General features: G+C 37.9%; 1 protein-coding gene across 4 annotated transcripts in view; it reads left to right on the forward strand.

Moving 5' to 3' along the window:
• The first annotated feature begins 3,588 nt into the window (after positions 1-3,588).
• washc2c (WASH complex subunit 2C) overlaps positions 3,589-12,587 on the forward strand; it is a 31,441-nt gene continuing 22,442 nt past the window's right edge. For 2 of the 4 annotated variants that reach the window (XM_062996085.1, XM_062996089.1), the window contains exons 1-11: positions 3,589-3,689; positions 5,719-5,859; positions 5,947-6,111; positions 6,252-6,320; positions 7,576-7,749; positions 8,480-8,573; positions 8,661-8,716; positions 8,882-8,938; positions 10,387-10,482; positions 11,953-12,040; positions 12,166-12,231. In XM_062996085.1, coding sequence (XP_062852155.1) covers positions 5,731-5,859; positions 5,947-6,111; positions 6,252-6,320; positions 7,576-7,749; positions 8,480-8,573; positions 8,661-8,716; positions 8,882-8,938; positions 10,387-10,482; positions 11,953-12,040; positions 12,166-12,231 — 994 coding nt within the window. In that variant the 5' untranslated portion in view covers positions 3,589-3,689; positions 5,719-5,730. The remainder of the gene's footprint in view (positions 3,690-5,718; positions 5,860-5,946; positions 6,112-6,251; positions 6,321-7,575; positions 7,750-8,479; positions 8,574-8,660; positions 8,717-8,881; positions 8,939-10,386; positions 10,483-11,952; positions 12,041-12,165; positions 12,232-12,587) is intronic. The other 2 variants (XM_062996087.1, XM_062996086.1) reach the window with 2 other exon arrangements.

The raw sequence follows: 12,587 nt of genomic DNA on the forward strand, positions 1-12,587 counted from the left end.
GTGACAAAGTCAAAGTGATTGAAGCATTTATAATTAAATAAACATTGATATCTGACTTGTTTGTCAAAGAGAAGGGCTAAAATGTTGCAAAGAGATAGAAAACAAAACATTGATGGGGCAGTAATGTACACTAGTATACTTTTCCCTTAGAAATAGAAAGAACACTGGCAGAATCTGGTCAGAATCTAATCTAGAGCTATTATTTGCCTGGAACCACTTACCCTTGGCCTCTTTGAAGTACTGTACAGATTGGTGACAAACATGAAATCATAGTTAAATTAGTAAAGACATAATGAGTTACAGTACATGAAACAATTAAGCAATTAACATCCTACCAAGCTCTGTGACATGCACATAAATGCTAAGTACACCCAGAAAAATATTTACTGTTAAAGATCGTTCATTATTTAGAGGATGGATGTCAGGAGCTTCAGTCAAAAAGCTTGCTGCTTAGCTGGCAGTGCTTTAGTAAAAACAGTGACTAATGTGACATCAGCACCTGTTAATAGTAGTTAGTAACATATTTGTAAACCATAATTTTTTTTCTTTACATCAGTTGTCTGTCAGCACGTCAAATGGAAGTTTTAATGCATTTTTAAAGAAATATTTTACTCTTTGTTCAATTTACTGTGTATATAAGTATATTAAAATACCCACTGTGATGATGTATTCTTTGCCCAAGAGCATTAATTATATTTGCTTAATATTAAAAATGTATACAAAAAAATTAAGACAATTCAAATTTTGATTTTTTTTAAATAGTGTGACATTGGAACAAAATATTAGAATTATATGTTAGGAGCTGCTCAGGTGGCACAGCGGTAAAACAGCTCTGGACTGGGCGGCTGCAAGAACAACAATTAGCTGTTGTTCCTAAGGTAGGACAAGCCGGACAGAGACTCCTCATAACTAAGCAAATTACGACTTCTGCTGGCTGGTTGATTTTGTCTGCCCAGAGTCAAGGAATAATGCTGATCAGGGTGTGGCTCTCCGTGTACAAAGCTGATCGGCAAATGAACGCGCCTCGTGCAGGTAAAAAGATGCAGTCGGCTACTGCGCAAGTGTCGGTGGGGGCATGTGACAATCTCGCTCTCCTCAATCAGGGCAGGGGTCAGCTCCAATTGGACGCACTAAAATCGGGAGAAAATACAAAAAAAGAATTTATATGTTAGAATTCTATTGTAGAATGTATTACTTAACTCTGATTTTTAGTTTGTCTAACTAAATTGCATAAATCAGTTATGAGAAGTTATGACTAAAATGTTTTTCTTTTTATATTTAATAATTTTTCACATTAAAAAACTTGAACATAAACAAAAACAGTGACTACTACACATTATTTACATATTCAATATCCAAACAGTTCTCCACGCTGTAAATAATACACCACAATTTCTTTTTCTACATTTATACAGCCATAAAAGAGGTGAGAAATAAATAAACAAGTAAATAAAATAAAGCAAGTACAGATGTACAAACCCCCAATAGTTTTGTAATATAGACTTGGCAGCATAAGAAAAAGTGTATTACACTACTTACTATGGTAACAGTTACAGCATAAAACAACCTAGAAAAAGTAACTACATAGTTTGACATTTGGTACATTATTACAGCATTACAATATAGTATGACTGAAGCGTTTTAATAAAAACATGTTTGCGTACATGGTTGTTTAACTTCTATTTATGGTTGTTTATATCTATTTATATCTATTTTTAATAAAAAATTAAACTAGAAGATTAAAACATGATTTTTCCCTTATCTCAAGAGTTAGTGAATTATTAATAATGTATTATTTCTTTGCATATACACAGGTGGTCATTTCTGTTGTTAATGACAAATTTACATTAGTTTTACTATATTTGTTTTATGATTTTTGTTCTTTTAAAATGTGTTAAGTTATTCTTTGTACCTTTTTATTATAGTTTGTTTTATTGCTTAACTTCATAAAAGTTGCATTACTTTATGTGTACTAACAAAAATTAGCTTGAAGAATAAAGTAGTTCTTAAATGAAAAAAACCGATCCTTATCTGTGATGGAAACTGTGCTTGCACCTCACTGCATATTAGACACATTAAACTGTTAAGCAAAAATCAACACTGAAGTTGTACTGAAATCAAGATCAGTTGTGGAGATGTTTAAATCTGTCCATTTTGCTTTTAGCTGAGGTCTGTAGTTAGTAAGGTTAGTAAAAAGACACTGACACAATATTTGTCGAGCCCTTGTATATACAGGTTTTTATTATTTTATCCATACACAGAACTACAAGATGCAAGCAATTTCAGTGCCCACCAGCAGACGCTCATCAGGCCATTAAAATGTGAAGGTCTGGCGTCATCCTGTGGTGTGGCAATGGAGTTGCATGGCCTACATAAAATAGCCTCTATTTATAAACAAACTTTTAATTACCACTATTAACTTTACCAACAATTTAAAATGCTTGTTTTGAACAAAGGTATGTATAGTGATGGAAACAAGCATTCAACCACTTTTATTTTTGTTATTTACTGTAATCTTTTTCAGTTCATATATCCACTTACAATTCATACACAAAATGTTTTTTACAATTGGCTGTTGTTCATGGATAGGGACTCCTCATAACTGAGGCAATTAGGACCTCTGCTGGCTGATTGATGGCGCCTGCACAGAGTCGAGAAATAATGCGTTGATTAGCGTGTGGCTTTTCCATACACAAAGCTGATCCGCATATGAACTCGCCTCGTGCAGGTGAAAAGTTGCAGTCAGCTACTGCACACGTGTCGGAGGGGGCGTGTGTCAGTCTCCTCAATCAGGGTGGGGATCGGCATCAGTACAGAGGAAGCATAATGCAATTGGGTAATTGGATATGCTAAAAAGGTCGGGAGAAAAAGGGGAGAAAATGTGTAAACAAAAATATAAATAAATAAATAATAATAAATATTGTATATGTGTGTGTGTATATATATATACCTTCATCCGAAGCGAGTTACACCTGCAGAACAATACCAATCAAGCAATTTAGGGTTAATGAGGGCCTTACTTAGGGGCCCAAAAATATTCTCAATTATTTGCAGCTACCAGAACCAAAATTCTACCCTGTGCACCTTCTGACATGAGATCGTCTCGAATCAATCGGATTCTGATTCATATAAATGAGCTACATGTTTCCATTGAAACGGAGTTAAAACTTACGACGTATTAAGTGACGTGATACACAAGTAACGGTACCTGCTGTACTATTTAATATTACAACAAGCAAAAAATAATTAAAAAAAAAACATATAAAACAAGATTATTGCATTAGTTTTACGTTACATCACTTGTTATAATGTAAATTAAAATAAGATGACTGTTTTAAAAGGAGGCGACCCACTCCTCGACAGTCGAATTTTGTACACTATGCTGCATAGTACTACGAACAATAGTATGTTGATTAATTGACGTTATTTCAAAGTTATTTACTGCAATGCGCAGTAAATAATGCTAAAACGTTTACAGCTTTAAGCACTGACTGGATTTGTCGGAATACGGGTAGGAAAAGAGGATTTTCACACAAGTCATGTGATAGAGTCAGCTGATTCTGTTCAGGCAGACAGGCATGGCCGATCAGATTGAATACTGATGAGGATACAGCTCACCACAGTCCGCCCTTTAGCCTCGTCTGGATCTGGATCTTCTACCGGAACAGCAACCTGGACTAAATACCAAGGTACAGATCCTTAATCTAGAATTTAGATGCTGTTGGATCAGATACAGCGTAGTCGGAAGCAGAAGAGTTTGGTAGCTAGCAATAGCTTAGCATTCAGGAAGGAGAACAGAAAATAATGGCTCTGGTTAGCTAACAGCAAGTAAAGGATTAAAGTGAGTCTTAGATTTTAAAGTCATGAAGGTTAGAAAAACATCGGTTTTAGGAGATCATCAGGCAAACAACAGGCGTACCTGCTAACTTGTTTTTGCAGAAGCTCACAAGTGGCCTTGATTTTTGTTTATTTATTTATTAGGACTTTAACGTCATGTTAACGACACGTTGGTTACATTTATGACAGTAGAAACAGTAGTTACTCGTTGCACATTTACATTTTCGGCATTTAGCAGACGCCTTTATCCAAAGCTAATTACAGTATAGCAACTGAGGGTTAAGGGCCTTGCTCAAGGACCCAACCGTGGTAACCTGGCAGTGGTGGGGTTTGAACCAGCAACCTTCTGCTTACTAGTCCAGTTCCTTAACCACAAGGCTACAACTTCCTTTGCACAAGTTTAATCAGTTCACAAGTTTTAATGTCAAACAGTCATGGACAATTTAGTGTCTCCAATTTACCTCACTTGCATGTCTTTGGACTGTGGGAAGAAACCAGAGCACCTGGAGGAAACCCACACAGACACAGGGAGAACATGCAAATTCACACAGAAATGACCTGGACCACCAGTAAAGATTATGGTGGAATAAAAAGGCTCTTGATATGTTAGTAGCATAGCAGGCAGGATCAATGTAAACAAACCAGCCCGACTGTGTGTTTTTCAGATGCTGTTTTTCGGCTGCTCTTGTATTTAAGGGACATGGCACAGTTTTTACGTCGGTACCCTTCCTGACACAACCCTTATTGTTTTATCCAGATCTGGGACCAGCATCTAGAGAATACTGCTAAATGCACCCTTAATGGCTAGGTTACTCATAAATTCTATTTATTCAAATTATCCTCCAGGCCACACAAGAAGGATGGGGGTCCCTGCTGAGTCTGGTTCCTCTCAAGGTTTCTTCCTGTATGTTTAGGCGGCACGGTGGCTAAATCGGTAGCACTGTCGCCTCACAGCAAGAAGGTCCTGGGTTTGATCCCCAGGTGGTGCGGTCCGGGTCCTTTCTGTGTGGAGTTCGCATGTTCTCCTTGTGTCCACGTGGGTTTCCTCCGGGTTTCCTCCGGGTGCTCCAAGTGAGGTGAATTGGAGATACAAAATTGTCCATGACTGTGTTTGATATAACCTTGTGAATTGATGAACCTTGTGTAAGGAGTAACTACCATTTCTGTCATGAATGTAACCAAAGTGTGTAAAACTTGATGTTAAAATCCTAATAAACAAACAATCCTTGCCAGTCGTGCTCGGCTTGCTCAACAAGGGTTTTTGTTTTGTTGGTCCTGGATTTTGTGAAGTTGCTTTGAGACAATGTCCACTGTAAAAAATGCTATACAAATAAATTTGACTTGACTTGATTTAGCTTCCCCACCCACTGCATTTGGACATTAGCCATTTTTTTCCCACCTCCATTCACATCTTGATTGCCTTGGCTTGTATGTGGCTTAATTCATTCATTCTTATTAGAGACAGATCTGCCTAATAACAGCCTCGTTGAACACCCAAGGTCATCAATGATCCTCCACATATATTGGTGTTGTGTCACTCTTTAGGTCTTTGTCAAATGGTCTAATGTGTAATGCCCAAATGTCACACACACAAAACCATACTCCAGTAATCTACAGTCCAATCCCTATGGTTTATTTGCAAACCTCAGCCTGGCTTTTCTTTGTTTCTTACTGATAAAGGGATTTTTTAAAATTTTTACACAACTTCATTTCCACCAATATGATTCTGTTTTAAAATGTGCTTTATGTATATAAATAAGGCTTTATAGTATAGAATCAATTAGAATAAAAAAATCAGCAGTTCTGAGATATAACTCTGATAAACTGCGGAGATTGATGATGTTATTCCAATTCACATTTACCTTAGAGCTTTTCTTGCAGCAGGTAAGCAGCATGGCTGAACCTGTGGAGAACGGCCCGAGTAATTACAACAACACGGCCGAGCACGTATGGGAGAGACCGTGGACACTGGATGAGATGCGAAACAACTGCTCCAACTGGTCTCTAGCTGCAGATTCTGGGGTAAGCTACAAACAGGAATGTTTAGAGAAAGAAGGTTACTTGTAATGATGACTGACTAGAAACATCTATGTTCTTTCTTCTTTGCAGCTTTATCTCTATCTGCAAGACTTCTCCCAATGGATGTTGTCAAAGACACAGGAGATTGAAAAGCAGTTGGATGGTCTTATTCGGGACACTAAAGCAACGGACAGCTGCCTACATACTGTCTTTAATGACTTTCTCATGCTTTCAAACATACAGTTCATAGAAAATGTATGTCTGGGGAATATATCTAGTTTTACTTACAGTGTGTGAATTATTCAACATGAATAGATTATAAATTTTACATTCTAAATGCTTTTCTAAAATACATTTAAGCAAATTTGACCTTTTAATTTCTTTATTTCATTTAGCGGGTGTATGATGAAGAAGTTGAGGAGTCCGTACCAAAGCCTGAAGCCCAGGAGAAACGCCCTGAACAGGTCTGTTTACTTCTTATTTATTCGTTAGAAGCTAAATATTTTATAAAACATGACTAACATTTCAGTTTAATGCTATTTTGGGGTGGCATGGTGGCTCAGTGGGTAGCACTGTTGCCTCATCAGCAAAAAGGTCCTTGGTTTGATCCCCAGGTGAAGCTGTCCAGGTCATTCCTGTGTGGAGTTTTTATGTGTTTTCCCCACGTCTGTGTGGATTTCCTCCGGGTGCTCTGGTTTCCTCCCACAGTCCAAAGACATGCAAGTGAGGTGAATTAGAGATACAAAATTGTCCATGACTGTGTTTGACATTAAAGACTTGAATTGATGAATCGTGCGTAACCAGTAATTACCTGTCCTTTCATAAATGTAACCAAAGTGTAAAACATGACATTTAAATCCTAATAAATAAATAATGCTGCTTTGTTTTCTGGCATGTTGAGTGCTTATGAAATGGAGTGGTGAGCTGTAAGCTGTAAAGCTATCATCCACATATTTCTTAGTCCACAATGATACAATAGCTGGGTAGATCTAATTGCTCTGAAAGAGCACAATCAACTATGCTGTCTTGGCAGAAGGGATGAGATTCGTGTCTACCCTATCGATCAGTTCTCACTAGCCATTATTAGAAGACAGTGAGCTCATGTATGCTGAATGACACAGTTAGCATCTTCATTTAAGCAAGGCGGCACAGTGGTTAAGTGGGTAGCAGTCACCTTACAGCAAGAAGGTCCTGGGTTCAATCCCCAGGTGGGGCAGTCTGGGTCCTTTCTGTGTGGAGTTTGCATGTTCTCCCCGTGTCCACGTGGGTTTCCTCCGGGTGCTCTGGTTTCCTCCCACAGTCCAAAGACATGCAAGTGAGGTGAATTGGAGACACTAAATTGTCTATGACTGTGTTTGATATTAAACTTGTAAACTGATGAACCTTGTGTAATGAGTAACTACCGTTCCTGTCATGAATGTAACCAAAGTGTAAAACATGACGTTAAAATCCTAATAAACAAACAAAAATAATCTGCTAAACCAGTTAACATGTTTAAAAAGTGGAGGAAGCATGTGCTAGCCCTCCCCCTTCCAGACTAGTAGCTGTCATGTGATGTGCAGCATGGTGGGGTTAATTGGCACAATTAAATCATGTACTGTATGTTGCTACTGGGCGGCAGAAGGAAAATTGCACGTCTACCAATACTCCACAACCTTTCCTCAGATCCAGCTGAATTATTAGTCATACTATGTCTTACTGACATTTCTTATTTCTCAGGAAAAGACAAAAGAACAGAAAGAATCTGAACTGATACCTAAAGTTCAGGAGGCAGTGAATTATGGACTGAAGGTTCTGGAATCTGCCTTTGAACAACTGGATGTTAAAGTAGGGAACTCTGACTCTGAAGATGAGGAGGCAGCTGATCGAGTGGAACCTATTCTAGAACCCAAGGTGAGGTTTTTTTTTTGGTTTTTTTTTAATTGAAAAAAGTAAATGAAATTTATGTAATTTATAATAAGAAGATGTGTTAGGTTTGGTTAATGTCAGTCATTAAGTGATTTTAACTTGGCACAGTTTTTAAGACGGAAGCCCTTCCTAACCCCCAAAATAGCCAGTTACGTCTGTCTAGACATCTGACCGACCAATAGCCACACTAAGATTCAAACCTAGGATTTCAGTGGTAGTGGGCTAGCCTCATTTAACACTGCTTCACTGAGTGCCCTTTCTGTATGTACACTTGATTCAGAAAGTATTCAGAACCCTTGATTTTTTTGCAAACGACAGGTGTAGAATAATTGTTAAAAATGGCAAGTTCAAATAAAATCTACAACATAAGAATCATTCAGATGAAGTGTAAACATCTGGGGTCTTTTTTTTTACCTCCTTTTTTTGTACCCTTCTGCCCAAATGCCCAATTTGGCTGGACGTCCAACTTTAGCAAGGTTCAAGATTGTCCAAGTTTTTTTTCTATTTCAAAATGATTGAGGCCACAGTGGTGCTCGGAACACCCAAAGCACTGGCACGACTGATCTATCTCGTGCCACAATTTGATCATGAACATCCACTGAGAGTTCTTGGACTTAAGTCATTATATTGTGCATTTACTGTGCATTAAAAATTGACAGTCCTTATTATTGATGGTTGCCCTTGTTTTAACTTGGTGTCCTCACTTTGTTTATAGGATCTGTATGTAGACAGGCCGTTGCCCTACTTGATCGGATCTCAAGCCTTTATGGAACAAGATGATGTTGGCCTGGGGGATTTGTCTAGTGACGGTACTATACTCTCAATATGTTTTGAATGAAACATTGTTCAGTTTTCTCTTCAATACCATTAAGCACATGTGTGTTTCTCTCCTACAGAAATGTCTATTGACAGCGATAGGGACATTGAAAGTGAAGAAGGAAAAGATGAGGAGGTAAAACTGAAACTAATTCTTATGAAGTACTCTTTTGTGTTAAATGTAGCTAAATTATAATGTTAAGGTTTTTTTTAGTTATTTATTGAAGATGAATAACGTAAAGAAGAAATATTTATGTACTAGTGCAAAAAAAGAATCATTTATATATTTGGTTTATATTAGCAGGACTCTGATGAAGAGTTTGAGCGGGAAGAGGAGGACCAGGCAAGCTTAAAGAAAGTAAGAAATGTCATAAGTAGGGCTGTCAAACGATTAAAATTTTTAATCGCGATTAATCTCAGAATTTCATATAGTTAATCGCGATTAATCGCATTAAAAAAAATCTGTGTAAATGTTATAGAAAACAAGGATTTTTATGTGAAATGTTACAATTAAAATGGTGAACACATTTTATGCTAAATGTACTGATGTTAAAAACTGCTGGGACAAGAGAAAACTGTAAGGGAGTTTTATTCACTCACATACTAGGCAGTAAATGTCAGATTGTAGTTTAGAATTTCTCCATCAGCAAACATTGTAGATCAGCGGTGCTTTAGGTGGGATAAGGCGTAGTTATTGTAACAGACTTTTCTGTGGTTGTATCGTGACAATGGTTTGATGGCCGTTTCTACACGAAGTGAGTGTGTTTTGACCCTTTGGGGCTTCCATAGTTCATGGACTAACGTGCTTGACTCAGCTTTCCGGTATTTGGTACCTTAACAGAATAAGTTAATAAAAGTGTTCTGCTCCCTACAACTTGTGAATATAGCGTGTATTTATTTCTTTATAAGTGCATCACTACAACGCTTGGTTACATTATGCTAACAAACCGCAAATGAAAAACGGTGGCAAGTCCGACATTAAAACGTTTGTTTTAACATAATGTTAACATAATGTAACCGAGCGTTGTAGTTCTACCAGTCAAGTCTCAACATTAACTAGAATTTGCGTTAACGGCACTATTATTTTTAATCGCGTTAAATTGAAATCGCGTTAATGCGTTATTATCGCGTTAACTTCGACAGCCCTAGTCATAAGTAAACACAAGTCTGCTGAAATCATGTTGGAAACAAAATATAGGTAGAATAAGAAATTTTGTTTGTTTGTTTCTTTTATTAGTCGCTTTAACCTGGTCAGTGTCCCTGCAGGTCCAGTTTCACTTTTCACAAAGCAGGAATACCCTGGACAGGGCTTCCGCTATCCTTTCTCCTCAGACGTAGCCAATCATGTCTGTGTAAACGTTTGGCCGATTTTACTGCTGAGATTTGAACCCAGATCTCAGCAGTGGTGGACTAGCATAACTGACTGCTGCACCACTCAAGTGCCTGACGTTAGGAATACAGTGCCAGTTCGTGTAATCTCCTATGTTCTAGAATGGAGAAGATCCTTGACGTCTGTCTTCCTTGAGTTGTTCGGGGTAAATTAAGATGAATCTTGTGGCTGAATGGGTACAAAGTATAGCATGAGGTTTGACAAGTGCTTTAAGTGTTTAGTGTTTTTGGCTTTCATAATGAGATAATCTGCCAGCTCACATGTGAGCTGAACAGTTACAATCACATCATTGTGTCTGGATAAGAACTAGTTTCTTGTTTCTACTTTGTAATAGGACTGTTTTCTAGTAAATATGCATATAGAAATGTATTTTGACTGTGGCTAATGCATATAAATGTTATTGATGTATCTTGCAGAAGTTGTCTGTAGTCAGTTATAATAATGATGAGGAAGAAAATGAAGATTCAGATTTATTTGGAGAATCCGACAAGGATGAAGATGATATCAGAGAGGTAAGCATTCATCATTGTTCTGTTATTTTAATATCAGTATTGACTTTACAATGTAAACTGTGTAAAATTGTGGCTTGGAAAACCAGTACGTTCATCTATCAGCCCCAAGTCATACACAACAACAGCGGTCCCCAACCTTTTTTGCAATACAGACTGGTTTCATATGAGATATAATTTCATGGACCGCCGGGGGCGGGAGGATTTAAAATAAAATTATATGATGAGCATAACAAAATACACAAAGTGCATAACAATACTACTCACCAGTGATGGAAAATCAGTGGAAACCCTGAGCTTTTTTCTGCTAACGAGATGCTCCCACCTAGGGGTGATAGGAGACGATAACACCCGAAGTGTGTTCCTTATGTCCAGTCTACGCTGTACTTTGTTTTGGTTGCCATCACTGCAGAAAATCTCGCTTCTTAAAGATAGGATGTTGGAAATGAAAGCAGTGTTTTCATTGCTTTTGTGGCGATCTCTATTTACTTATTTATTCTGTGCGGCCCGGTAATAAATGACTTGTGGTCTGGTCCATGGCCCGGTGGTTGGGGACCACTGCACTACAAGGCCAAAAGCAGCCATATGTGCTTGTGGACCACATCATTCCAGACCTAAGGGCATTAATATTTATCCACCCTTGTCTGCTATACATTTCTCCATGCTTATGGAAATAATTTAAAGAAAGACTGTAGATATGTAGATTCCCTACATCAAGTTACATGAACATTAGTGAGTTGGACCAGTTGGATACTAATAGAACTCCTTTATTTGTCATATATACATATATAGGTGTAGAGAACAATGAAATTCTTTCTTCGCATATCCCAGCTTGTTTGGAATCTGGAGTCAGAGTGCAGGGTCAACCATTGTACTGCGCCCCTGGAGCCGAGAGGGTTAAGGGCTTTGCTCAAGGGCCCAACAGTGGCTGCATTGCAGAGTTGGGATGCAAACTCTCAACCTTTCTGATAGTCAAAACTCTACTCACTAGGCTACCACTGTCCCAAATGTTAAACTATAAAGCCTGGCTCATAGTCAGTGTTTCAATTTAGCCAATTATTAGTAGAGTCTTTTAATAAAATCAGTACATAGATCTTGACTAGGGGTGTGTAAAGTTTTTGCATGTACAGATGCTAATTTATGGAAACCTAATTCATTAAGCTTCAAACCAACAGTCCTTGAGGAAATGTTGCTTTTAGAGGCACTCCAGTAAATTAAAAATAACAGATTATTTTTAGCACTTGGCAGCAGACTTGTGTTGCTACATGATGTTCTCACTTCATTACTTCAGACTATATGGCAGTATTTTTCATTTTATTTAAGTATTAGCAATGGCCACATAAAATAGCCAACACCACTAGAAACAGAAAGTGTTTTTACTTAGTATTACCCATGTAGTGTAGATATAATATATAATGCCATCATCAACAAATGTCTGAGCTGCCTCTTGGGCTCTGTTTGTTTTTATTTTAGGATGATGTGGGCCCAACATCATTTGCCGATGAGCTGGCTGCCAGAATCAAAGGAGATACACCAAGCAAACCAGACGCAGATCGTGCATGTAGGTCTATGGATTCTGAACCATTATTCCTCTACATACAGAGGTTTTCTCTTCATCATTTAACGTCATGGTTTATTTTGTTTCATTTTTATATATTTTTACATTTTTATGTTTGTATTTTAAAGCATTGGCATCAGGTCTGTCTGTTAGCAAGAAGAAGAGCAAAGGAAAGAAATTACCAAAGACACAGGGTACGAGTAACTGCATTCACATTCATCTAAGATTCTGGTCTACTTGATCAAAACATGCTTATGAAGTCAAAGCCTGAGAAAACCAATGATATTGTGTCTATATCAGACAGGGGGAAAACACCCTTATGTTACCTGCCTTTTCAGTGACAAATTGCTGTCATTATTTATGGAAGTTAGGTTTGTCCCTAACTGACACAAGCCCTCTCCGACATGTGCAGTACCGATTAGGGATGTCTCGATCCGATCTCAAAGATCGGGATCGGGGCCGATCAAGGCATTTTTTAATTGATCGGAATCGGCTTTACTAAACCCGATCTTAATCCCGATCTTTTGTGTTACGTCAGCATGTCCGCTGT

The sequence above is a fragment of the Trichomycterus rosablanca genome, chromosome 5 (assembly GCF_030014385.1).
Source record: "Trichomycterus rosablanca isolate fTriRos1 chromosome 5, fTriRos1.hap1, whole genome shotgun sequence".
Taxonomy (NCBI): domain Eukaryota; kingdom Metazoa; phylum Chordata; class Actinopteri; order Siluriformes; family Trichomycteridae; genus Trichomycterus; species Trichomycterus rosablanca.